This window comes from Aythya ferina (genome assembly GCF_964211825.1).
Source record: "Aythya ferina genome assembly, chromosome: 14".
NCBI classification, from domain to species: Eukaryota; Metazoa; Chordata; class Aves; order Anseriformes; family Anatidae; genus Aythya; species Aythya ferina.
The window spans coordinates 18,522,160-18,550,130 of record NC_140312.1 but is presented as its reverse complement, the minus strand read 5'-3'; the positions used below and the strand labels follow the sequence as shown (position 1 = coordinate 18,550,130).

The window sequence follows — 27,971 nt, the reverse complement described above, 5'->3', positions numbered from 1 at the left end:
GTTTTGGGCCCCTCACTACAAGAAGGACATCGAGGTGCTTGAGCGGGTCCAGAGAAGGGCGATGAAGCTGGTGAGGGGTCTGGAGAACAAGTCCTACAAGGAGCGGCTGAGGGAGCTGGGCTTGTTCAGCCTGGAGAAAAGAAGGCTCAGGGGTGACTTTATTGCTCTTTACAGATACCTTAAAGGAGGCTGTAGCGAGGTGGGGGTTGGTCTGTTCTCCCACGTGCCTGGTGACAGGGAGAATGGGCTTAAGTTGCACCAGGGGAGTTTTAGGTTGGATGTTAGGAAGAACTTCTTTACTGAAAGGGTTGTTAGACATCGGAACAGGCTGCCCGGGGAAGTGGTGGAGTCACCATCCCTGGAAGTCTTCAAAAGACGTTTAGATGTAGAGCTTAGGGATATGGTTTAGTGGGGACTGTTAGCGTTAGGTCAGAGGTTGGACTCGATGATCTTGAGGTCTCTTCCAACCTAGAAATTCTGTGATAAGAAGCTCCACATGAGATGTTAAATTGCTGAAAAAATCTATTACACAATGAAAATGCCCAAGGCTGTTTTAGTACCTCGTAGTGCAGGGGATTCTATTTTACTTGCAACAGTGCAATTTTCCTTGCACCCAGAACAACAAAGTAGATAACAGAAGACATAGCTGAGAAGATACGAAATCCAAGCATCCATGACTACATTGAATCATTGAATTCACATGAGTCAATGTTGGTAGAAACAAACAAACAAGAAAAAACAACAAACAACACAACAACAATAAAAAGGCAGACAAAGCAAGATCCTCATCTCCATTTAAGAGAGATTAGGAGGTTATATCTGTTGAATTTGTTAGGAAATATTGGTTGGGCTAGAAACATAGCCAACAACACATTAGATAAAACTTGACAATGAAAACTTGACAATGAAAACTAGGCTTTCAAATCGGGCAAGTCTTTCATGTTTGACAGAACTATACCTTCCTACTTCATTTTGTCTTTTGGCTAAAAAGGATGGAAATGTTGCCATCTCCCAGGATGTGGTCCCCAGCAAAAGTTCTGGGTATATTTTGTTTTAAAACAAAAAAACCAAAACCACCAACAATAAAATCCACAAGTTTCAGTCACAAAAAGCATAAAACTAGTCCCCTGAGGAAATGGGACATTCTTTGTTATGCAGTCATCAGTCCTCAGTGACTATACACTATCCCAGTGTTCACTTGTGAGGACTGTTAGAAGTACAGAAGGGTAAAAATCTCTATAGATATCCTGGTGTAAAACCATGAGAAACATTGTTGTGTTCAGCCACTTCAACTATATTTAATCCTGCTATTCTAGTATTTATTTCGTCTGACACACATCACTCATATGCTTACATCCAGCAAAGAGACAAATTGCAGGAGGACCACCCCAAGAAACAGTTACACAAGTAGAAGCTCCAAATTGGCTAACAGAAGTGCCTTGTCCCCCTTACCAAAACATGCATTCTAACCTTGGGAAAAAAATAAAATAAAACCATAACTAAAAATTCCAATACTTCTACAAGCTGAAGAAAATCAGAGAACTGTTTCTTCGTGTCGTGGTTTAGCACATCATGCAGCTAAACACCACACAGCTGTTTGTTCATCTTCCTCCCACCGCTCCCCAAAAAAGGTAAGTGAGAAAATTGGGGGGTGGAGGGTGGAAGGAAAGAGGCAAAAGCTCATGGCTTTAGCTAAAGACAGTTAAATAGGACAGAAAAGGAAGGAATAACAATAGTAATAAAAAATAATATACAAAGCAAGTGATGTACAATGCAATTGCTCACCACCTACTGACCAATGCCCAACCAGACCACAAGAATCTACCCCCTTCGTGCAAGCCATGCCCTCCCCTCTTGCCCCCCCGCCTCCACCCAATTTTACTGTCCTGCAAGATGTGCCATGGTATGGGATGGGTATGGAATGTCCCTGTGGCCACCCCGAGCCAGCTGTCCTGGTCCTGTCCCCTCTCAGCTCCTGGAGCACCCCTGGTCTCCTCACTGGCAGGGCAGCATGAGCTACAACATCCTCGGCTCTGTGGGACACTGGTCTGCAACAGCTAAAACATCAGTGTGTTATCAGCATTATTCTACTCCTAAATCCAAAACACAGCACCATACCAACTAGTAGAAAGAAATTAACTCCATCCCAGCTGAAACCAGAATACTTCAAAACATGTCAGAATTATCTGTCTGCATTTTGGAATAGATTTGATGTCAAAAGTCAGAAGAAAACTATATATATTCACTTAAGAAATAAATTTTATGTGCCACAGCAACTATTTCTGCTATGTGTATTATATAAATCAGCTATTTTCGCACACAGAAATTTAATTAAAGCCATATCTTTTCATGAGTTCTGGCTGCATATGTTGTTCCAGATTTTTTCAACCTACAGTCAACTGATTATTTTTCTAGATTTGAATCTTTGTTCTCAAAATCCACATTTCTACACATGTTGTCAAAGCACTTATATCCTAATGAAAGCCTTCTTGTCTACTAATAATCATTTTCCCTGTAATGACTTAATTTCAGCCTATATCTTGCAATTTTCTACCATTTTTGTGATTTGAGTGTATCATCTCCTGAATGTTCTATCCTTCACATATCTGGCAAAGAAATTTTCTTTTCAGATGGAATATGGAATAAAGTCATTTTTAAATTGCAAAAAAAAAGAAAGTTCAGTCATTTTTTAAAATACCATCCTAAAACTTGCATGGGGAAAAACAAATATCTTTCCTTTATTTCTCCAAAACATAAAGAGCTGGCAGCTATCCCTCAGAAATAAAAATCTTTCTGAAACTGAAAGTAACCAGTACATCACATTATCTGTAAAATAGCTGGTCACAGTTCAGTCATGCCCTAAACTAATGCCCTACAGGAGCAACACTGCAGGCTATGAGAACATTGTAACTACCGTATAGATGTCTACATTCACTGTTAGCCATTTCTCATTCTCTCTCCCCACTCAGGGACAGCATAAGCCAGTTGCTTACAAAACAGTCTCCTATATCTTCCTGAAATTTACCTTCACAGTGTTAAATCTAATCAGATCTGACATTCATACCATGTATGGGTTCCGCTAGGAAAAAAATGAAGAACAATGTTAAGAGAGCACCACTTGCAATATCCAAAATAGAAATTAAATTATAGGAGCATAAAAGAATGTGACAGCTAAATGTCTTCATTTTAAAGACCATTCATTGAAGACCATTTTTGTAATATGACACTCACAATGCATTTAATTATGGCAATCAAGGTAAATGAACTTGAATTCATAGAAACGCATGTATACATGTGTATATGAATTTATACATACATATTCATGTATGAAGAGGCAAGAAAGCAAAAAATTAATGTTGATATTTAAAAGAATCTTAATTTTGTTGTATACATCTCAAAGTAAGAATATGCCATCGCAAGTATAAGCTAAAACAAATTATTAATAACAGTAATTTCAGAACAGTAGTAGCGTGCAGGTATTTTTGTGTGTGTGTTGGGGGGGTATTTAAGGTAAGTGAAAACTAATGTTAAGCCAAAATTAATATATCACTATGATTGACACTTTAATCACGTAACCTTGAATTCATTTTAGATAAAATAGCTATTTAATATGATTTAAAGCTCTAAAACAAACCTTAACATTAGAATCATAACATTTATTGCCACATGCCCAAGTAAAGGCAAAAGCAGAATATAGGCAAATGCATAATGGTGTTTTTTATTTTTATTATTATTTTTTTTAATCAGCATGTATGCTTACTCCATCCATCCCCTGTGTTTGACCTCCAAAAACTTTCTGAAACCTACTCTAATGAGTAGGTTTCAGGAGGCAAGGATTTTTTTCCTCCTGCAAGGAGCAGGAGGAAGGATATTTTACATTTCACTACAAAGATTTGTCCATAATCTTTGATCATAAATAATTAGGGAATATAAGAACAATTTTTGAGTGTAATTACCCAACTATCATAGAATTATACTGATAATCAGGTTTGCCTCTTGCCTTTGGCAATGCTTTTATTGGAAATGAGCTGCATCCCAGGAATGACAGAGATAGAAACCTTACAGAATCGACAAGAAAAAGATAAAGCTAGAAACACACATATATATATTAAAAAAAAAAAAAAAAAAAGTAATACAGCCTATGCAACAAATTCCCAGCAAGCATTGTGATGCTATAATACAAACATATGTATCCACACATGCAGTCAAGATTTATTTAAAACAAACTTTCTTTTCCATGAAACCGAGACCAAAGAAATATTTTAATTGACAGTCACTACATATTTTGCCTTTAAATATTTTCATTTTTTTTCTAACCAGAACATGTCACAAAAGTTAGGAAAAAAAAATATATATATATTTTTCTTTTTATTTCAAGCATAGAGTTATGTTTCCTCCAAAACTCAGGAAAAGAGAGAGTGTGTGTATGCATGTGTTATCTTGCAAGAAAGAATAAATGCAATGTTATTTTGTAAGAATATGAAAGGTATATATTTTTAAAAAATTGTGAAAATTAGATTTGTCAAAAAGGAAAAAAAAATAAAGTAAAACTAAGCTCTTTGTTTCCACTTTTTTTTTTTTTTTTTTTTTTAACCACATATATCATGTTTCTTTTGGGAAACAAAAAAATATAAAAAAACATTTTTCACAATTTTTTAAACATTTCTAGTGAAAAAAACTTGCCACGTGTTTCTTCTACAGAACAATCTTTTTTGAGTTTCACTTCATGTTTACCAATATTATCAAATAGAGAAATATCAGTTAAGTAGTCAGAATGAAAAATAACTTGTCAGAAATAGCAATGAAAGAGTCAGAAATAGTTATTAAATCTGATATTTATTTAATAAATTGTTTCAGTCATGAATTGAAAATCATACTCAATGCTTTTATTACTCTCATTCTGTCGATACAAATGTGTTAGGTAGTTACTTCATACTTTATTGTTTCTGTCAATAGAACTTTTCAACATTTTAAGGTGCCAAGTATCCATCATTTCATTGAACAATAACAAAAACTCAACCTGCTCCCAGCTTTTCAAATCAAAGTGAATTCCATTTAGTTACAAATAACAAAACATTTCTCTACAGTTCATAAAAATACTTAGTCTTTGCTGCAGATCTAGGAATGAAATACATTGTTTCAAGTTTCCTTTATTAAATAAATAAATGGACTTAATTTGTATAATTTTAAATTAAATTCTCTATCTCATCTCAAGTTTTATACAAATTTGTATGCTGGTGCTCTAAAAAAATAATTAAAAAAAATCTAATTACTTATATACTATTCATCTGTGGTCATAACCAAGAAGCCATACTTTTGATGGCTAATAAATCCCACTAGTCAATTCTGTTTATTTTTAGTTAATTGTATTTGGTTTTGTAGGTTTAACAGCCCTTTATTTTTTAGGTAGAAGACAAACAAACAAGCAAACAAAAAAACAATAAACAAAAATATGTCAAACATAATGAGAAGCACTGCCTCTTATCTTCGGGGTAGAGAAAGCTAAGGAGCCAGGAAAAGCCCAGATCAGTCCTACTAAGGTGATGATATTGGTTTTAGGTTCTACAGTGAAAGATGATATCAGCGTGTCACACATTAGGAGAGTGCATCAAAACCATGAAGTGCATTGCTAAATGAACATTTGCACACTTTTTTTATCCCTCTTTTCTGAAGGTGAATCACCATCTGGCACAAACTGCAAGAGTCCAAGGATCAACCACACAGGAGGTATTTGATGCCAGACTCCAGCATAGTGGTGAGAGCACTGATCTGATATCAATCTCTTGATCTCAAGGAAAATGGTTTCTAACTAAGCAATAAAAACCTACTATTCTGAGAAACGTATTTCCTGGCTAAACTTTACTACCCTTTCCTACCTGAGGAAACTTTCAGATCAGGGCATCAATATTGAAGTCAAATGCCAAAAGCATTAAACCTCAAGTCCCAGAAGAACTTAGGACTTAGTTTTAGACATTTAAGTTCCAATTTAGGTAGCTATCTAAACAAGAGGCTCTAAGGAGAATTATACTTAAATATAAGAAGATTAGTTACATTTTCTTAGTGATCTCATTGATCTAAGGTAAGGATTCCAGAAACACCTGAACGGTTAAAGTGCAGTAAGAAAAGCAAAGGCATCTAGCATTTTCAAGACTAGTGATTTCTAACAGATGATCTTAATTAGATATGAACTTCATGATATGTATTTGTTAAAATGACAGAACTAAATACACAAGACTGTGCTGCTCTCCTTTACATCTGAGTAGAAAATAACCAAGTTAAAAATGCATCCTCCTTGTCCTCAGTTATAGGCAGACAGTGGAAAAATCTTACTGAAAATGAAAGATATACAGTAATAAAAGTTTTAAGAATTAGTATTCCCCAAAATTAATATTTTGAATTTTCCTCAATATGAAAATATCAGACATTCTAAATTAAAGTTTTTTTTTTTTTTTTTTTTTTTTTAAAGCCACTCAGTGCTTTTTATCTTGTTATCTACTCACTCCATATTAAGTTAGTCATCTCTTGCAGTAATGTATTTAAATTACCTCTCATGGGAACTGCTTTTTCTATGAATACTACCAAACAGACATTTTCCTCACTTGGACATCTGCTCAAGTTCTTCTGCTGATTTGTTCAGTCATTAAGAACTTGTTTATTTAACCACCACTTTCCATGTAGTCATACACTAACAACATTAGGTTGAAGGACATTTCAGGTCAAATGTCATCAGAAAACTGATTTTCATGAGAGCAACATACACACCAACTGAATGCTCAAAAATATTTATAAAACATACCATTTAGTTATACAATCAGTCCTGTTACATAATTTTTCCTTTTTCCCCCTCTAATTATCACTTGGTATTTCTTATTTCAATTCCATTGTGGAAGCAGTTCTAAAAACAGCTTTTAATCCAGAATGTGTATTTACAATAGTATTTATATCCTTATCTGTACCTAAGTATCTTTGAAGTGTACTAAGAATGGAAGCTCATCTCAAAACTTTATCACAAAAACCTTAATCCATTCTTAAAACACTTAAATTGAAACTGTTTGTGCAATATCAGCAGTTTTATAGAACATAGCAATACAAAAAATAGCATTTGAAAAAGGCAAAGAAAATCTATTAATTTGAAGCTGTAATTAAAAGACTAAAACTATAAGAGTCAGAAATGGTTTGTACTGACCTTAGTCCATAAAGAACTGTCCCATCTGGATGCAAACGGATCATTCTGTTCTTCACAGTGACACCATGTACAAATGACTTCTTGTCATTCAGAAAATAGGTATCGGGAACCCATAGCTGATCAGCTACTCTATTGTCCAGAGTAAGGTTTAGAGGTATTACATTATACGACAGCCTCTTATCTCTCCAGGCTTGCTGAAAGTACATTGTCAAGGTATAGTCCTGTAATTATAAAAACAACAGAAAATTTGTTTTTATTGAAATAACATACATATACTAAAGGTGCAAATATACATTTACACATTGTGACTTTTCTTGAAGATAAACATTTCAGTTAGAATTTCTGTAAGTAATTTTATTTATTTTTACAGTACCAAAGAGCTTGTGCATGCTTAATGAGAGAAATAAGAATATAGAAGTATAATTGATATTTGGTGAATGACTTCTGAGTTCTTGTTTCAATATTAAAAAAAAAAAAAGGAAAATATAAGGAAAATATTTTTAAATGGTTAGCAACCAGCAATATCTGTAGCACTTTACAAGCCTGCAAGTTCTAAAAAATAGGAACATTTACAGATCTGAATTTCGTCTCACTGTCTTCACTGAATTCAGTAAAGCAAGAACTCTGGATCTGCCCTTGTATCTCAAAAATTGCAGCTACCCATTCAAATACTTCTCTAAATTAAAATCTCTTCGAAGCCTGTTAACTTTCCCCTGGGCACTGAAATCAATGGGAAGTCTCCAAGGTTTCTGTGCTACAGAGTGTTATGCTTATGCTTAATTTTACAGATGAAGTAATTCTGGTTACTTCAACGGGACGATTCAGAGAGCACAATTAAGCATCTGGCTAAATATTTGCAGTATTAGGAGACTGCCAGCTTTCCTTGTCTCAGTGAAGGCCACTAATGAACAGTACTTGGGAGATATTTTTATGTTTTAGTGGACAAAATAATTACAAAAATTACTAAGACCTGTTAAACAGACATAGAACATTCATTATATATTAACCTATATTAAAAACAAAACAAAACAAAACAAACACAAAACATTAAAAAATACAAAAAGGGGCTGCATATCTGATCACAGATCCTAGGGTCAAGGGCTGAAAAGCAATACTGACGGAACACCAAAGAAAAACTATTCTAAACCCACTCTTTTTTACTTTGTTTTACAAAATCATAATCAGACCTCACACTATTTGAATTGATCTGATCAGTCTTCACTGATCAGTGAGAACTGGTAGCTTACAAAAGCTTGTTTTCAACAAAAAAAGTCATCAGAAATTTATCAACAGCGCCAGGATTCAGCCATGTCACAGTATAGGAGCCTGCATCTATGCGTCAGTCTGGGGCATTTGAAAACAGGAACACACATATACACACACCCGTTTTGAAGAAATAATTACTTATTCTGGTGACATAACACAAACTAATTTCTAGCATTGAATAACTGAGAAGATCTTATAAGGTATGAACATTTTGTTGCATAAATTGCAATATGAGTTCTCAGTTAGGAATAGAGTCTGCTTTCAAGAATATCCCACCTACATCTAAAGAAAGTTACTGTTGTGCTTCAGCATTGTACTGCAATATTTGCTTCATAAAGAGATACTGGAAAATATTCAGTCATATATTGCCAGAAAGAAAATGTATTAGTCTTCATTATAATAACATACCACAACATAAAGTAGACAAGCTGTAGCAATTGCTCCCCTATTATCCTTGGGATATTGCATTTTATTCCTATTCTAAAGTATAACCTACATGTATTAATATAAAACACATATATAGAACATTATTCCCTCCTCTTTATACCTCAGTAAAAGCAGAAAAGTAAAGGAAGAAGAAAACTAAACAAGCATGGTTCAGTGCATAAAAATGAATTACATAAACCTGTGAATTTGGAGCACTGGTATAGCAGAAGGAAAAGCCAAGTCATCATGCTGGAGGTCAGAACCAAACACACTGTGTTCCAGAAACAGAGCTGGTGTACCAACTAAAAATTAGTTGGCATCAAATGGCCCTAGATTTCAGATGTGCTGTTTTTGATGGTCGAAATATACCTTAAATATACATATATACATTTTTATAAAATGTATAGGAGGAGAGGGAGGGAGAGGTAGTGGAGGTACAGGCACTTAGTAATATTTTTGCAAGGTAATGTCTTAACTTCAAAGAATAAAAGTCTTAAAATTTCACAATAAATATGGGAATTCCCCTCTATTCTAAACATCAAAACAAACACAAATGTCTTTTAGGAAGACGGACACACAGAAGGCTGTGAAGAAGTGGAAGAAATGAAATATCTAGTAAAGGATGATTTTACTTTGGTAAGATCATAGCGTCCTATTAAATTCACAGAACGGGATTGGTAGAATCATAATTTAAGTATAGAGATGAAGCAGGAGCCAACTCATTTGAGAAACCTGGCACAAGACACTAATTACAATAGGGTAAAAGAATAATGAAACAAAACCTCACAGTGACTGTGCTGACTATGCTCTGTACACCATTACACAGACAAAAGATGGGTGCATAGAATATTTAAAATACTTGCATATAGATACATTTTACAAAGTGTAAAAATATAGGTTTGTCAGTCACCCTGAACATGAGGCTTAAAAAATACATTGTGTAAATTTCTACAAGCATAGACAAATTTACAACTAAAACCTAGAAGAGACAATTAGTGCATTTTCTTAACATACACAAATATTATTATTTTGTACAGCTTCTATCATCCCATTGTTTACAGACATTTACACTTGGCAAACTTTCTGATTCTATCCCAATGCAGAAATGGAGGCAACAGAAAATGGATGGCTACTAACATTCTATCCTGATCCAAGAAGAGATCTCTTTTCCTCACCAGTAAAATTTCAGCTTCTCAGTTTTCCTCCTTTATTTCACACAATATACAGGAAGCAACAAATAATTTTAAGGCAATTTTTCCTCATACCATAATAAAAAAATGTTAATTTTTAGTATAAGTTAAATTTTTACCATATTCATGAATATTTTTATCCTGAGTTCATGAGTTACCTGTGTGTGGTAGTTGTCCAGAAACACATTTGCTGCTGGAAACATGTATACCATGGGAAATTTAAACCCAAATTTACATCGATAGAATTGTTACAGACAGCCAAGTTGCCAGTTAATGGCCAATGATCCATGGAAAGTTACTGTGCAGGAAAGCATTAAATCTGAAAACTGGCAATACTACTTATATCATCTTATTTCTATTCATCTTATATACATGCACACACATATGTGCATGTTATATGCATAAAGAAGAATAAAGGCAAAGAATATCTAGGCAAAAAAAGAAATAAGCCTCCCGAATGTGCACAATGACAACGGGAATCTAATGCCAAGCATGGAGACAGATACCATTTAAGAGGATACTCCAAACTGACAATAACGTTTAAAATACAGCTTTTTTTTTTTTTTTTTTCCTTCTACATTACAGACAACAAGGCTGATTCACAGTATAGCCTGACAATGTGTACCAGCACTTTTATTAACAGGGATATAATGCAGCTACTGAAACACTTTGCAAGTAATAAAATCAGAACAGTTAGGCGAAGAAAAATAAGTAAGTATAAGGAACATTTTGTGTTTTATAAATATGACATACAGCAGCAGGGAGTTGAATAAGCTATTTATTTCTACTCATTAGTAATGAATGGAGAACGCATCTGCGATTTGGCTTAAGTCCCTTCTCATTGCTTTCCTGGTTATTTCTAACTCGCATAAATAAACGCTTTACTGCACTTCCCAGTATTTTTAACGCCAGCTAATTTTCTTTGAAAATGCTTGAAGCTGAAGATTTTGCCTGAATGCTATATTTAATGTGTATGTTTAAAATAAAAAAAAAAAAAGTCTGTTAAAAAGTCTGTTGATGACATATTTAAAAGTGCTGCTTAGGTAAATTATGAAAAATATACATCCACACTGCAAAACGTATCTTAATATATTAAAAGTTACATACTCAAGAAGAAAGGAGTAAATGTTAAGTCTACTCAAATGAAGTTAGACTCAAGTGAATGAACTTAGACTCAAATGAAGATGAAGTTACCAATGAAGGACACAGTTGAAGAAACACGGTGTGTTTCACTATTCAAACGATATGGAAAACAAGCCAAAATGGAATCACTTCAAGCTAAAGCAGCTTCAGTGAATTTACTTCAAAAGCAATGGCTTTCCCTGAGAGCTGTTCACTGAAAATCCTTTCAATCCTTATTTTCTTCAAAAACAACCATTGCAACACATTCCATCCATAACTACCTATCTCATGTATCAAGAAAATTACCACAGAAAGTCTGTTTTATTAACATTGGAGACACTACTAAGTGACATCCATGAAAGCAGAATAAACTGTTGAAAAAATTGGGTTTTAGGAATGGATAATAAAAAAGAAATGCTAAAATAAATTGTCATGCCCTTTATAAAAAATGTATTTTTCACATTCTGTAAATATTCACTTCAAAAATGACAATGAATACTTCATTGACATCAAGATCCTTAAACAAAGTTCAAGTAGAACTCTCTTGATCCATTAAATCCCACTTCCCAAAGTTGCTCCAAAGCCATGAAACACTTCTCATCATTTATGTCTGCTAAAATTTCATGGTTGATTTTTCTTGATGGGAATTGTATGATCTGAAGTCTACAGTATTTCCAAAAGGAAAAAGATCCCAATACCTAAACTCACCATTTATTCTGCAGCAACTATCCCCAAGTTATTTATCATCAATTCTCATTTCTCAAGTGAACAAATAAACAAAGATGTGCTGTTTACCTTCTGCAACACAGTTCTTAGAAAAACACAGTATTATTGAATCAAACAAGAGACTTGTGTAGGAAAGCCAAACAGATGTAGAAGAGATGTGGAGTACAAATGTAGTAGAGCTTGAGCACTAGACATAAAACTTCTTTCCACTGGTTTTATGAAATTTGCAGTAAGGGACTGCTTATCATTTCAGTGACAAGACCATGAATATTTGTCTCCGTAGCACTACTGACAGTAGCCAACATTGACATTGTTTCTCCACAGTGATTTATACACTGCACTGTGATGCAGTATCATTGTATTTTGTGCACTCCAATGAAATTAAGCAGTTATGGCTAATGTGTTCCCTGTCAGCTCAATTAGTTTAGCAAGACACTAAGACACTTGATTTTCATTTCTGACAGTCACCCAGACTGAACAATGATACTGCACTTTTACTGATCAAGCAATCTGCACATTGTTCCACTCAAAAAGCATATGCCATGAGTCTTAGCTTTCTAATTTGCTGTTTGGTGATAATTAGATGAAGATTGATAAAAGTGAACGTGGACTGAAGGCTGTAATCTAACTCTGCTATTTGCTCTAGAATCACACATTTGATATCTTCTGATTTTTCTCTTTTGTCCTCTCTTTGCAGGATTTTCAGTTGAACAATTCAAATGCGAAGTAAAATGAATAGTCTAAACTGTACTCACTTGAAATAAAAGTTACGGAAACTGTATTTTTTTTCCCTCAAGACAGAAAATTAAGTGGTATTATTATTTATTTGGGTTTCTGAAGTACAATAAGCTATTTTAAGCTACAAGAAATATCCAATATGTTTATTTACAATTGTATTTGAAATATTTCTTTACTTGTATATTTCTGTTATTCTTCGAGAGAGAATAATTCTGAGTTCCTATGTAATTGCACAATGCTATAGATCTTAAGCAAGGTAAATACCTAAAACAGCAACCATTCATATTGCTATCAGTTCCAGGTTTCCCTTACTGTAGGTTAATAGCAGCATTTCAAAAGAGTAAAAATATTATTAAAAATTATAAAGAATAAGGAAAAAATACATCTGCTTAAATAGAGTGGAAATAAACTGGTGATTAAGCAGACCACTAGAGATGTAATTAGACAGTTTGATTAGTGTAAATAGTGAATGAAGCTATTGTTTTGAAGAGACTGCTACCAGAAAATTGTATTACTTAGTGATAGTTTTAAATAATCTTAAAATAAAAGTTTAAGATATTTTTTCCAGGATAAGAATGCAGTAATTGATAGTGAGATTGCATCTGGGTAAAACATGGGAATTTTGAGTTTAGATGCAGAGCTGAACTAGCATGACATTTGGGCAACTGTTCCTTTTCCTGGTGCTTTACAGTTTCTTGAAATACTACCATATATGCGAATCCTTAGAAACATATTTATAAAGTAAAAGAATTGCCAAGTCAATGCTGCTCCATATCATTGTAAATAATGTCTGAACAACTTAAAACATTAATGAAATGAGTGGCTCTTCATTTAAAGCATGTGATACTCATTTTTATGATAAGTATTTGCATTATTTTTCAAGGAAAACATCAAACAATATATTCCCAGAAAACAACATATGCACACATACATATATGCATCTTTTAAATATAGCCCTGCTGATGAAGAATGTTTCTATCAAAGATCACTCCAAGGCAAGGAGACCCCAATGACAAAAGAGCCATTACTGTGCCTGTTGTAACAGCTAGCTCCACCTGCCTGTTCACATCTAAAAGGCTGCACAACTATCCCTAAATTCCCAACTGTAGGCTTTGGTCCAATAGAAACTGAGTTTTAATGAGAATAAAACAGTTTGAGGTGCACTCAGCATTTTACTACCAGAACAGGTTATTTACATCCTTCATAGTTTGCCAAAAGACAAGGATAGAGAAACTGGCTGCCCGTTACAAAACCTGGTAAAGACACAAACAATTACACTCCTCCCCTCTAACATGCAACCTGCTGACATTTTAAGGAGTCCTGCATCACCTTGCTTAACCTTACAGGGTGTTCCTTTGCTCTGAACTACTGACAATCATCAACAACTCAAAACATTTCAGCTTCAAGAGTGAAGGTCTGAAGTGCTATAAGCAGAGCATTGTCAGTATTGTCTAAGCTTGCAAATTTTACTTTACAGGTAATTCCCTAGATTGCAAACTAAACCAGAAAAAAATCCCTCCCCCCCCCCCCCCCCCCCCCAATAAATAAATAAATAAATAATTCTCAAAGCAGTCACTTCTGCTGCTTCAGCATTGCTGAAATGGAAGTATATTCATGCTACGAAGATACAGTGGATCTCTGAGGAGACGAGGAATTCTAAATGCTTACAATACCCCTGAAAAAAGCAATTGCAACACTCCAATTGACATCACATCAGTGATGACACAGTCCTCCCTTCAAAACTGTTCATTTTCCTTAACATTTTCAAGTCATTTTTCTATTCTGCTGTTCTGTTAAATATAAATGGTAATACCCTATGTCAAACTACTTCATATTCCCTCTGTATCATGGAATAACAAAATGCTTTGGTTTGCTTTCAGATACATTTTCTGGCCTTCAGGATTTTTTTTTCTCCTGTGAATTCTTGCACAGGTGAGAATACTATTAGTTTTTGCTTTGCTTGTGACATTGTATCTGCACAAATTAAAAAAATAAAATATTAACGTATGTGACAATGCACTTTTGATCTAGAGAGGACCAAAGACATCTCCTCTGATAACCTTGCTATAAGCATAACCATTCTTAAACTGCTTGAAAATAAATAAAGAAATAAGTAATGGTGGGCTAATTACGAATGTTAATCAATACTAAGGCACTATCTTGAGCCTTACACAAGTGTTACATACCAACTGCATGTTACTGAAAAAGATGTAAGGAAAGCTGAAAAGCCCAGACTAAAGTATTCAGTCATAAAAAATTTAGGGTGCATCAGCATGAAATTACTAATTGATCTGAGCAACCCTATAATTTATTTATTTTTTTTCCAAAATTTAACTGAAATTGCAGTCAATAGTTTTGATTACAGTACCCTGTTATGCCACTATTGGAAACACGGACAAAAACAAAACTGCTCTTCCAAATGTTGCCGTAAACATAGAATCACACAGAATCACAGAATTTCTAGGTTGGAAGAGACCTCAAGATCATCGAGTCCAACCTCTGACCTAACGCTAACAGTCCCCACTAAACCATATCCCTAAGCTCTACGTCTAAACGTCTTTTGAAGACTTCCAGGGATGGTGACTTCACCACTTCCCTGGGCAGCCTGTTCCAGTGTCCAACAACCCTTTCGGTAAAGAAGTTCTTCCTAACATCTAACCTAAAACTTCCCTGGTGCAACTTTAGCCCATTCCCCCTCATCCTGTCACCAGGCACGTGGGAGAACAGACCAACCCCCACCTCGCTACAGCCTCCTTTAAGGTACCTGTAGAGAGCAATAAGGTCGCCCCTGAGCCTCCTTTTCTCCAGGCTGAACAAGCCCAGCTCCCTCAGCCGCTCCTTGTAGGACTTGTTCTCCAGACCCCTCACCAGCTTCGTCGCCCTTCTCTGCACCCGCTCAAGCACCTCCATGTCCTTCTTGTAGTGAGGGGCCCAAAACTGAACACAGTACTCAAGGTGCGGCCTCACCAGAGCTGAGTACAGGGGGATGATCACCTCCCTAGCCCTGCTGGTCACACTGTTCCTGATACAAGCCAGGATGCCGTTGGCCTTCTTGGCCACCTGAGCACACTGCTGGCTCATATTCAGCCGACTATCAACCATCATTCCCAGGTCCTTCTCTGCCTGGCAGCTTTCCAACCACTCCTCTCCCAGTCTGTAGCTCTGCTTGGGGTTATTGTGCCCCAGGTGCAGGACCCGGCACTTGGCCTTGTTGAACTTCATGCAGTTGACCTCAGCCCATCAGTGCAGCCTATTCAGATCCTCCTGCAGAGCCTTCCTACCCTCGAGCAGATCGACACGCGTGCACAGCTTGGTGTCATCTGCAAACTTATTGAGGGTGCACTCAATGCCCTCATGCAGATCATTGATGAAGATATTAAAGAGGACTGGCCCCAGCACCGAGCCCTGGGGAACGCCACTAGTGACTGGCCTCCAACTGGACTTGGCTCCATTCACCACGACTCTTTGGGCCCGGCTATCCAGCCAGTTACGAACCCAACGAAACGTGCGCCAGTCGAAGCCAAGAGCAGCCAGTTTCTTGAGGAGAATGCTGTGGGAGACGGTGTCAAAAGCCTTGCTGAAGTCAAGGTAGACCACATCCACAGCCTTTCCCTCATCCACCAAGCGCGTCACTTTGTCATAGAAGGAGATCAGGTTCGTCAAGCAGGATCTGCCTTTCATAAACGCATGCTGACTGGGCCTGATTGCCTGCTTGCCCTGCAAGTGCTGCATGATGACTGTCAAGAGGATCTGCTCCATGAGCTTCCCTGGCACTGAGGTCAAACTGACAGGCCTGTAGTTTCCCGGGTCTGCCCTCTGGCCCTTCTTGTAGATGGGCGTCACGTTTGCTAGCCGCCAGTCAAGCATAAAGGCATCATAAGGTCAAGCATCAGGCATCATAAACATGATGCCTGATAACTCAGATAACTCATTAATTCATGAGATAATCACTGAATTCAGTGCTTGTTTTGACACTGAATGCTGCCCCATCTCTTTGAACTTGGAATAACCTTTAGCAAGATTCAGTTAGTTACAGTTCATTTTTATCAAAGCAGTTACAATTATCTTACATCTGAAAAATTTTAAACAAAATCATTTACACTGAAGATTACATTCCATAAAAATTAAAACTTTAAAGTAAATTTTAAGATCACCTCTCAAAGTAGCATTTAATCCTATTAAATAACATACCCACGGGCAACATTGAAATAATAGAGACTGAGTGGGAATAGGAAAAGGAGTTGGAGGAAATGTTTTTAGAAAAATCTCTCCAAGACTTATTTGTTTAAAAACGGTATGCATCACATTTTATTTACTAATGTATAACTGGAATAAAGTTGGACTAATTTATTCCATTAGCCTCTAATGGTCTCCAAGAGCTTGCTTCACACAAATTTACAGGAGAAAAACACCCGGGACTGTGCATAACACATCCCAATTTATTTATTTGGCTCTGTTTTAATTCTAAATGAACCCAGAGTCCTTCTTCTTCTATTTCTGTGTGACAAAATATGTACATGGAGTTTTCAGGTTGGAAGTGTCAACAAAGTTCAGGTGAGTGATTATACTATTTTTTCTTTGTCATTTTAGTCTTGCAAAGAAAAGAATTAATCTGTAAGGATTAGCATTTTAAAATAAAAAATTCAACTACTAAATTCTACTACTAATCACATTAGATGTTCATGCTGTTTTTCTTGGCCTTGTGTTTTTCAGTGTAAATAAAAATAATAATAATTAAAAAAATAGTAGAAAACCTGGATACCCACCTTGCTCTTATCACATGAACCCACTTTGGGAGCACAGACGAAAATTGTTCCAGGCAACGGTAATCTGCTCATTTTTTTTTAAAGCCATTCCCCACTCACATAGAAAGCACCAGCAGCAATTGATTTCTGTTAAACACTTTCACAGATCCTGCTACTCTTCATCTCTCTGGCCTGCTGATTCCAAGTTCTCTAAAATGGTTCATTAATCTGGTAGTGACAAACTGATGTCTCTAAGGCAGCAATGTACTCAGGAGAGTACAAATCTCCCACAGATATGTTGTTATAAGCATTTATATATCATGGTCTAATACGCTGGAGGCTACACAATGCACTTCAGACTAATGTGTTTCCTTCCTGTTTACATATAAATCTTGTGGGAATAGACCAAACACCCTGATTCAGCTGCCCTCCTCCTCTTTGAATCCTTTAACCTTACATACAGATTTCATGGGGTTGAACAGTGAAGAGTGTGAGGATGAAAAAAACAAACAAAAACAAAAACAAATAGTGCCATGTCATCTACATGTAGGCCTTTTCAGTATTTTAAATGCTCTCCCCATTACCCAGGATGTGACACGCTGCTTCTCAAAAATGTCAGGCACTGCAGAGAACTGGCATCACTGAAATAAAAGGACAATTTTAAATAAGTACATATCATCTCTTTCATAGTGATGACAAGCCTGTGGAAACTGATAGAAAGTCCAATTTGCATGACAGCTGAACACTTAAGCAAAGAGAATACCCTTCATAGAGACACTTCCAAGAAAATCAGTGATGTATTCAGATGAAAAAGAAATTAATATTATGTTCTACACTGAAAAGTTTGGGGAAAAATAATCTGGAAAAACATTGCATCTTTAATAGTCATTGCACCTGCATTAATTATACTTTAAATTGTTTATGGTTCAGCAATACCAAAGCCTATTGGAACAACCCACAGGGAAGAATTTCCATTTTGAGTGCCTCTATTACAAAGGTCTATTTTCCCTGACAGATACAAAAAACTTCTTAGTAAAGAACAGCTGCAATGCCCACAAAAAAAAATAAAATCCCAAAGCCACCTAATTTTCATAACCAATCTGCATATTTAAGCTACAAGAAACCAACACAAAATTAACACAGGAAGGATTTGCAGGGAAAGTACTATGCCATTATTTTCACAATTAGTGTGGTCACAGTCAACACAAACAACATTTTAATAACAACGAAATTTAAATTTGCATTTAGAAAGAAATTTCTTATGCTTCAAAACAAACAAAAACAAACAGGACGGTCACTCTAATATCACAATGACTGCAGTTTAATTTGTTTGCTTTATAATCTCTGTTGTCTAATATTTAGAGCCACTACACACTACAGCTTCTACCTATTGTGTTTAGTGTATTTTTATTCCAAAATATGTGTGCAGACGTGTGTTATTTGCTTCGTAATTCCCACAGTCATTCTCACAACTATTTGAGCCACTTAGAAATCAACAGAAGTTATTCACTGTTGAGTTTTAATGGCAACACCAGTTGTTCTCTGGATACCCAGTACCGTGAGCTGGTGGAAAGGAATGGTGGGCAGAATGTGGCCCTCACAATCCACAAGAAAATGGTTGGTGACCTGCTACAGCACTTAGATGTACACAAGTCGATGGGACCAGATGGGATCCACCCGAGGGTGCTGAGAAAAGTGGCAGAAGAAATGGCCAAGCTACTTTCCATCATTTATCAGCATTCCCCTATCAGCGGAGGTTCCAGTCGTCTGGCAGCTAGAAAATGTGATGCCCATCTACAAGAAGGGCCAGAAGGCAGACCTGGGAAACTATAGGCCTGTCATTTTGACCTCAGTGCCAGGGAAGCTCATGGAGCAGATTATCTTGAGTGTCATCATGCGGCACTTACAGGGCAAGCAGGAAATCAGCAGGCCTAATCAGCATTGGTTTATGAAAGGCAGGTCCTGCTTGATGAACCTGATCTCCTTCTATGACAAAGTGATGCGCTTGGTGGATGAGGGAAAGGCTGTGGATGTGGTCTAGCTTGACCAGGGGAGGTTTAGCTTGGATATTAGGAAGAACTTCTTCACCGAAAGGGTTGTTAGGCATTGGAATAGGCTGCCTAGGGAAGTGATTGAGTCATCATCCCTAGAGGTCTTTAAAAGACATTTAGATGTAGAGCTTAGTGATATGGTTTAGTGGGGGACTTGTTAGTGTTAGGTCAGAGGTTGGACTCAGTGATCTTGGAGGTCTCTTCCAACCTAGATGATTCTGTGATTCTGTGAAGAACAGTTGAAGGACAGCAGCAAAGATCAGAAAGAATATAGCAGAGATGCCTTTTATCGTTTGTATTTCAGTGACCAAATGGAAGTAACAAAAACAGCACTTCTTCCAAGCTCAGGATCAGTGCATCCCTAAGAGTAGGAAATCAGGGAAGGAGGGCAGGAAACCTCTGTGGATGCGCAAGAAGCTCATCAACAAGATCAAAAGGAAGTGGACGCCTATGGAAATGTGGAAAAAGGGCCTGTCCTCTTGGGAGGAGTACAGAAGTGTTGTCAGGGCCTGCAGGGACACAACAAGTAAGGCTAAAGAGATGAAGGATAATAGGAAGTGTTTTTTTTAAGTATGTAAACAGTAAAAGGAAGACTAAGGATAATGTGGATCCCTTGCTCCCACGAGGTGGGTATCCTGGTAGACGCCAAGAAGGTGGAGATACTGAATGCTTTCTTTGCTTCAGTCTTTGCTTCAGGGACTCCCCCCCGGGACTCCTCAACCCTGGAGGGAGAAGAAAGGGTCTGGGAAATGGAGGGCTCCCCACTGATTGATGGGGGAGTAGTTCGGGAGTGTCTAAGTGGGATCAGTGCATACAAATCCATGGGCCCTGACGGGATGCATTCACTTGTGCTAAGAGAGTTTGCAGAAGTGATCACCGAACCACTCTCTATCATTTTTGAAAGGTCCTGGAGAACAGGAGAGGTGCCTAAATACTGGAGAATAGCCAATGTCAATCCAGTCTTCAAGAAGGGCAAGGAGGAGGATCCAGGAAACTACAGGCCAATCAGTCTCACCTCTGGCCCTGGAAAGGTGTTGGAACAGCTTGTTCTGGATGCTATCTCCAAGCAATTGGAAGAGAAGAAGGTTATGAGGAGTAGTCAGCATGGAGTCACCAAGGGGAAGTCACGCTCAACCAACCTCGTTGCCTTCTATGATGGCATCACCAGCTGGGTAGATGGGGGGAGAGCAGTGGACGTCATCTACCTTGACTTTAGCAAGGCTTTTGATACTGTCTCCCACGACATCCTGCTAGCAAAGCTGAGAAAGTGTGGGATAGAGACAGTAAGGTGGGCTGAGAACTGGCTGACTGGCCGAGCTCAGAGGGTGGTGATCGGCAGTGGAGAGTCCGGCTGGAGACCTGTGACTAGCGGTATTCCCCAGGGGTCAGTGCTGGTCTTGTTCAACATTTTCATCGATGACCTTGATGAGGGAATAGTGTCAAATAAGCCAATGACGCAAAGCTGGGAGTAGTGGCTGACACGCCAGAAGGCTGTGTTGCCATTCAGCGAGACCTGTACAGGATGGAGAGATGGGCAGGATGAAACAAAATGAGGTTTAATAAGAGCAAGTGTAGAGTCCTGCACCTGGGAAGGAACAACCACATGTATCAGTACAGGCTGGCGGATGACCTGCTGGAGAGGACCTCTGAGGAGAAGGAGCTGGGGGTCCTGGTGGACGACAGCTTGACCATGAGCCAGCAGTGTGCCCTGGTGGCCAAGAGGGCCAATGGGATCCTGACGTGCATTAAAAGGAGCGTGGCCAGCAGGTCAGGGGAGGTGATCCTCCCCCTCTACTCTGCCCTGGTCAGGCCTCACCTGGAGTACTGTGTCCAGTTCTGGGCTCCCCGGTACAAAAAAGACAGGGATCTCCTGGAAGAATTCCAGTGGAGGGCCACAAAGACAATACGGGGCCTGGTGCATCTTCCCTATGAGGAAAGGCTGAGACACCTGGGTCTGTTCAGCCTGGAGAACAGAAGACTGAGAGGGGATCTCATCAGTGTTTATAAATACTTGAAGTGTGGGAGACAGAGGGATTTGGCCAACCTTTTTTCAGTGGTTTGTGGGGACAGGACAAGGGGCCATGGCCACAAAATGGAGCATAGGAAGTTCCGCACCAACATGCAAAAGACCTTCTTCACTCACAGTGAATGGAGCACTGAAACAGGCTGCCCATGGAGGTTGTGAAGTCTCCTTCTCTGGAGATATTCAAGAGCTGTCTGGCTGCCTACTTGGGCAACCTGCTCTGGCAGAGGGGTAGACCCGATGATCTCTCAAGGTCCCTCCCAACCCCTACAATTCTGTGATTCTATCAACTGCTTTCACAGCTGGAAACATCAAGAGAAAGACAGAAGTTTGCCTTTTCTCAAAGCAAAAAAGTTGAAGGGTTAATTGGAAATGACATTAAAAAACATTTATTTCTGGGCATTAAAGCACCGAGTTAAAAAAATAAAAAAATAAAAAAAAAAGAGAGAGAGAGAGAGAAAGAGAAAGAGGGAGATAGAGGGAGAAAGAAAATGTATCTAAATATGTATTGTTCCAGCAAAGTAATTGTGTTTCCATAATAAAAACAACCTTCTCCATAATGTGTGCCTGCCTACCTCTTTTATAATTTAAAACCAGGTAAGAAAAAAAAACACACAACATGATTGGCTCTCAGTCACTGATACCCATATGTATATTCAATGTTACCCCCTGCCAAATAAACTGTCATTGCACTGTATAACTTACAGTTCCATAACACATTAAATTCTAGTTATACAGTATCCACAGCTTCATGGTTCCATAACCCATAGTAAGCATATATCCTTGAATGTATACACATTACCCATAGTAACCATATATCTTTGAATGTATACACATTACTAAGAAAACCCATTTTGAACAAATCAAGCAAACACCAAAAATAATAAATAAAAATCAAAAAGCCCTGTTATGACTCTTCTGAGACTGTCCTGAAAGTAATGACCGTCTCTGGGTCTCTCTTGGCAGCTTGGTCAGTCTTGAGTTTGTTTGGTTGTTGGAATTTGTTTTGTACCTTCACAATACAAATTTCACACAGAATCACAGAATCTCTAGGTTGGAAGAGACCTCAAGATCATTGAGTCCAACCTCTGACCTAACGCTAACAGTCCCCACTAAACCATATCACTAAGCTCTACATCTAAACGTCTTTTAAAGACTTCTAGGGATGGTGACTCCACCATTTCCCTGGGCAGCCTGTTCCAAGGTCTAACAACCCTTTCAGTAAAGAAGTTCTTCCTAAGATCCAGCCTAAAACTCCCCTGGCGCAACTTAAGCCCATTCCCCCTCGTCTTATTTGGTTTAATATTTTAGTCTTATCAGCTTCAAGAAGACATTAGATCATATGTTTTGTTTATTCTCTTGAATGATTCGACTTTAAGCTATTGCAGCACAGCTTTAGCAGGTGTTGAACAAACAAAATCTCAGATAGCTCAGACTTCCAGCCACTACCTCATATGTGCTTTATACCGTATTTCTGCATGAGCACCCTATATGTTAGATGGCAAGCAGAACGCATTGATTTGAAATCCACTAGTTTGTAGATGTTTAATTCATGCATGAAACGTGTGCATTTATACATCAGTTCACTGGCTTGATTTACCACACATTTATTCTTTTAAAATAACATGGTTTCCAGCTCAAGAGTCATAAAAACACTTTACAATGTATTATAATATTGCTATACACTAGATAGTTGAAATTTATGATTTTTTTAAAGAGATGATTTTGTGACACATTCTCGACAATGTCAAAGTGATATACAAATTCTAAGACTTTCCTTTTTGAAAGGATTTTGCCCAGTTTGTAAAAGTGAAATCTTAAGTGCTACAGTTGTCCAGAAGGGTGTTTCACTGAAGTGTTAGTTATTTTTCATTCTCTCTCATTTTCCTCACTCCCATTATAACGAAAGCTAGCACAAAATCCTCAGCACTGTTACTTACACCCCAGAAGTTTGTTCCATAGCGTTTTGCTTATCAGTGCCCTATTCTTGAATTCCAATCACCACCTTTTCCATGGAAGTTTCAGAAAGATGCTACTACAATTGCAATATGAGAAAGGACTCAGATTCACCTTTGTAAGGAGATACAACAACATCCATTTTTGATCCCAACATCACTGAAAAAGGAGACTTAGGTTCCTTTATAGACAGATTTTTTTCTTTTTTTTTTTTTTTCAGCTGGTCCATAATCAACAATTAACAGCTTGAAATTTTCATTACTCTAGAAGAACTACAGGAAAAAGTAATTAAAACTGTAAAAAGAAGTTAATACATGAGTAGTAACCCATACGCACTACTTTATTATTGAAGAGATATTAGCAATACTATTATTTTGAGACAAATGTGCCATTCCTTATACTGTTTAAATTTAAGGTAAAACTTTAGTTAAAAATCAGTTGTATCAGTATAATGACTAAGAACCATTAGTACAGATTAAAACTTTTTTTTGTTTTGACTTGAAATCTACAATATGAGAATGTACCAAATGTTTTCGCATACCAATTTAGAATTATGAACATGCATAGGATTTTGAAAATTCATTTATACTGCCTCAATCCATTGCTATCCCAGTGCCTAAGTCAATCCTAATATATTAAACAAAAGTCTTCAAAAAACAAACAAAAGTGTCCACTAATTTCAAATAGCATTTAAGAACCACCATTTATGTTCTCTTCCTGTAAATGCCTTCATTGATTTTACTGTCTGATGTATTATCACTTACCACTTGCATATCAAATTGACTTGAAATTTTGATTTATATCTCCACTATAAATTCTTTATTGTTTGTTTTTTGCTTTGTTACTTGATGCAATATTTCTTCACCTGTACCAAAATTCTGTTCCCATTTGCTATAGTATACTATGATGTGTACAGTCAATTGTATTGCATTGGTAACACCGTGCCTACTAGTGCCCAGGCACAGACACTCATATTCTAACTCAGTCTTATCTAACAGAACCATTGCAAGATTCTTTTTTTTTTATTATTTTTTTTTAATTCTCCATTGTGAGATGGAGGCAAAGATGACAGAATGGTTATAAGATTGTTGTGCTTACTGAACATCGAGACAAGTACATCCTAAATTAATTGCTTAATTTCTTGCATTAGACAACTTATTATTAATGTCACCAAATATTACAATTAAGCACTCCTCTTAAATTATCTCCTGATCTCTACAGTGTTCAAAAAGTCAAGCTAGACCTCAGCTGGCCTCTCGCATAACATGATTATCTATAGCAGTTTATAATTAATGAATTAAAGCTATGCTGCGTGCACTCTCAAACACACTTATTTAGGAACTCATTGAAATGTAAATCTTAGTACCTGCTTGTTTGAACTGTTCAGCAAGGAAAATGAAACACTGAAGTTGTTCTCAAAACCTATGAGAATTAAAGACTGTTTAGATGAAACAGGAAAAGAAAAAAATGTATAGCAGATTAAGAACCTAAAACTAAGCAGCATATCCTTCAGCAGCACTTTCCAAAGGTGCTTTGAGCATTTTCCCAAATCAATATGAGAAGCACTTAAAAAATAAAACAGATGAAAACACAAGGAAAAAAGTTCATTTTTATATCTACATGAAGGCCCAAAGATTTTAGGCATAAAAGTTCACATAGTTTAGTCATCCTATACCAAGTAAAATTATCAAACTCCAGTGCTGGACTATGAAAAAAATGTGGTACTATTATGTAAGACTATTTATACAGATGGTCACAATCCTGAGCTTCCCTGAATTGATGATACACGCATGGACTGTTTATAAGAGGATTCTTAAGATTTTATTTGATTTTAAGATTCTATATAGATTCCATTCTCTAGATCTAGGTGCATGGAAAGCCTCTACATACCCTATTCCATTAGGAGTAACTTTATTTCATTTGAATTTTATCTATATTGCTGTCATACTGTGTCAGGAAATTAACCATTAAACAGTCTCATAAGCAATAAATATCCTTTTTATTCCCTAGCATAAATTTCTTCTAAATCCCTACACAAGTATGATTATGCAAGGAGTGTGATTTAAAATGACAACGCCACGCTGCCATAAACCTCTCAATATTTTTTTTTTTCTTACAAAGAACAAATTTATCTCTGCATTCAGCTGTATTTAAGATGCATACTTGTAAATATCTTTTTGGATAATTTCAGAAATGTACAACTCCATCAAAAAATTACTCCATCTTTCAGAAACTCCCTGCATGATATAGAACTTTGAGGAACCTTTTTTTTTTTTTTGGGGGGGGGGGAGGGGAGAGGAATGGGGTGAATATATAATTCTGGTGCTTCAAACCAATTGGAAGAACATTAAACCAACCACTGCTCAGTAATTTGCTGATGACTTAAGTTCCTTCTTAACTTCCCTTTCAGGTACAACAGTCTTTATTTTGCAAGAAAAAATATTTCTGCTATCGTCATTGACAAATCTTTTGTTGTTGTTTTTGTCTTTATACCCTGTGATCAAGAATAGTGAAAATCTCACAGGAACTTTCTGATCAAAAAGTAAATCTCAGGCTAGTCAGTAGTCTTTGTAGCACAAGAACAACTTTTTCCATTAGTCTTAGTTCAATATAATCAGTCACTCTGCTTTGAACAGAACAGACAATGAAAAAAAAATCAGTCAAGGGGTAAATCAGGCAAGATAGGATTTGAATTCTAACCATTGTATAATTTACACAATACTCATACATATTATCTATTATTAACACTAAAACTCACAGTTTGTAAAATCCTGGATGTTGAAATCTAGTATTCCCAGCCAACAGTCATGCACAGAAAACTGCCAGGCTAATACTAAAGAAAACAAATTTTTATTCATTTACCTTCTGTGTGAAATGAACTGTATAGTGAATTATTTAGAAGAGGAAAATTGTAATTGCATGTGTAATAAAGCTGAAAATTAAGGAGAAGCAGATGGAAGACTAAAGTTCTTTTTTTTTTTTTTTTGTAAGTGATAAGAGGATGATTCATAAGTATTTGACATTAGTTAAAATTATTTATGGAAAAAAAGTTTATGGAAAAGTGTTCTTCTCAGGAAAATATGCCATCACACAAGCAGCAGAGAATTACCTCAATTGAGACCCCTAAACCAAAAAGGAGAAAAAGAAAAACTCAGAAAGATGGACAAAATTTGTTCACTTCTTGTAAACTTATGCGACTTGTGTCCTAGTTTCCCACCTGAAGAATTCAGGGTACTATCAGAAAAATCATAATTACTGTAATTCAATTAGTTTGTAGTTTTAAGACTATTTGATACTGTCATAAAATGGTAATTCACTTCCTAATGTAAGCTAAAAAGAAGTTGGGAAAGAATAGGTGCCAGTCACAGATTTGTGAATTTACCTCTTTTAAGCAACTCTTAGAAAGGGCTATTTATCTCCCCACCTTGAGCATCCAACAAATTGTAGAGAATACTTGAAATGAAAGACAATGATTTTATATAATACTTACATTGTTGTATACTGCTTCAAAATTATTAAATGATTATTTTATGTATAGCTAAACTGTTAAAGCACCAAGAAATGAGATAACACAATTCCCTAATGTCATGTCATTAAAAATGCAGCTACCTAACAGATGATCCTTCAGGGATTTTGTAATAGTAAATAGGCTACCATTTTCATTATCCAGTCAATGTTTCTCTTAATTCTGCCATTAATACACATGATTCCCATGCAGCTCAGAAGCTGGCCTTGCTGCAGTTGGAGAGGATGGTGCAGAATACTTGTTTTTGTTATTGTCTTTCAGCAGCAGAGAACATGTGTCTTTCTATTCTAGTGCTAAGAATAATTGTGCTTTAGCCCAAATCTTTTGACACAGTAGATAACTTGAGTTTAAGGTATAATTTAATTTGTACTAGAGTTGTGCATGCATCTGTAAGAGTTTTTTTTTTCTCTTAATTCGAGTTACTTGAATTAACTTCATTCAAGGTAATTCAAGTAAAATTCAAGTTACACCTGGAGCTAATGATGCAGTAAAGCAATATCTTAATTTTCCTTTTATTTTAAAATATACAGCTGACTGTTATTCATAGCTCATACTCTGCTATACCGCATTTTGAATCAATTATAGTCGCATATTCATAGGTATTTATTAAGTATGTTAATCATATCACATAGAGGTTTTCCTGAGAATTTGAATAAACTAGTCCCTATTAACTGTCAATATGCATTTTAAAAGATCTAAAAAAGCGTTCTACATATTAAGTTTCCTCTGCCATGCTGGCCATTTAAATTGATTACTGATAATACGATATGACTAATTCACTCTTCAGTATTGTCTGGTGACAGAAAATAAATGGCAAAGTGATGTCTGCCAAAATTTTGTTTCAAAGTAACCAGCCACTCAAATTGTACTTTGGAGTTAAAAACTCTAAGGCAGAATCCCAAGAAGAAAATGTTTGTTGCCTTTTTTTTTTTTTTTTGGTAGTACCTTAATATTCTGTTAATTTTTATTATTGAATTTTCATGCCATGACAGGATTAGCCTGCACAAGTGATTATT

At 36.5% G+C, this 27,971-nt stretch overlaps 1 protein-coding gene across 8 annotated transcripts in view; it reads right to left on the bottom strand.

Annotated features, from left to right (window-relative positions):
* Positions 1–27,971, bottom strand: part of GABRB2 (gamma-aminobutyric acid type A receptor subunit beta2) — a 190,135-nt gene that overhangs the window by 99,393 nt on the left and 62,771 nt on the right. For all 8 annotated transcript variants that reach the window (XM_084535314.1, XM_084535313.1, XM_084535315.1 and 5 more), the window contains one exon: positions 7,187–7,407. In XM_084535314.1, the coding sequence (XP_084391440.1) occupies positions 7,187–7,407 (221 nt within the window). The remainder of the gene's footprint in view (positions 1–7,186; positions 7,408–27,971) is intronic.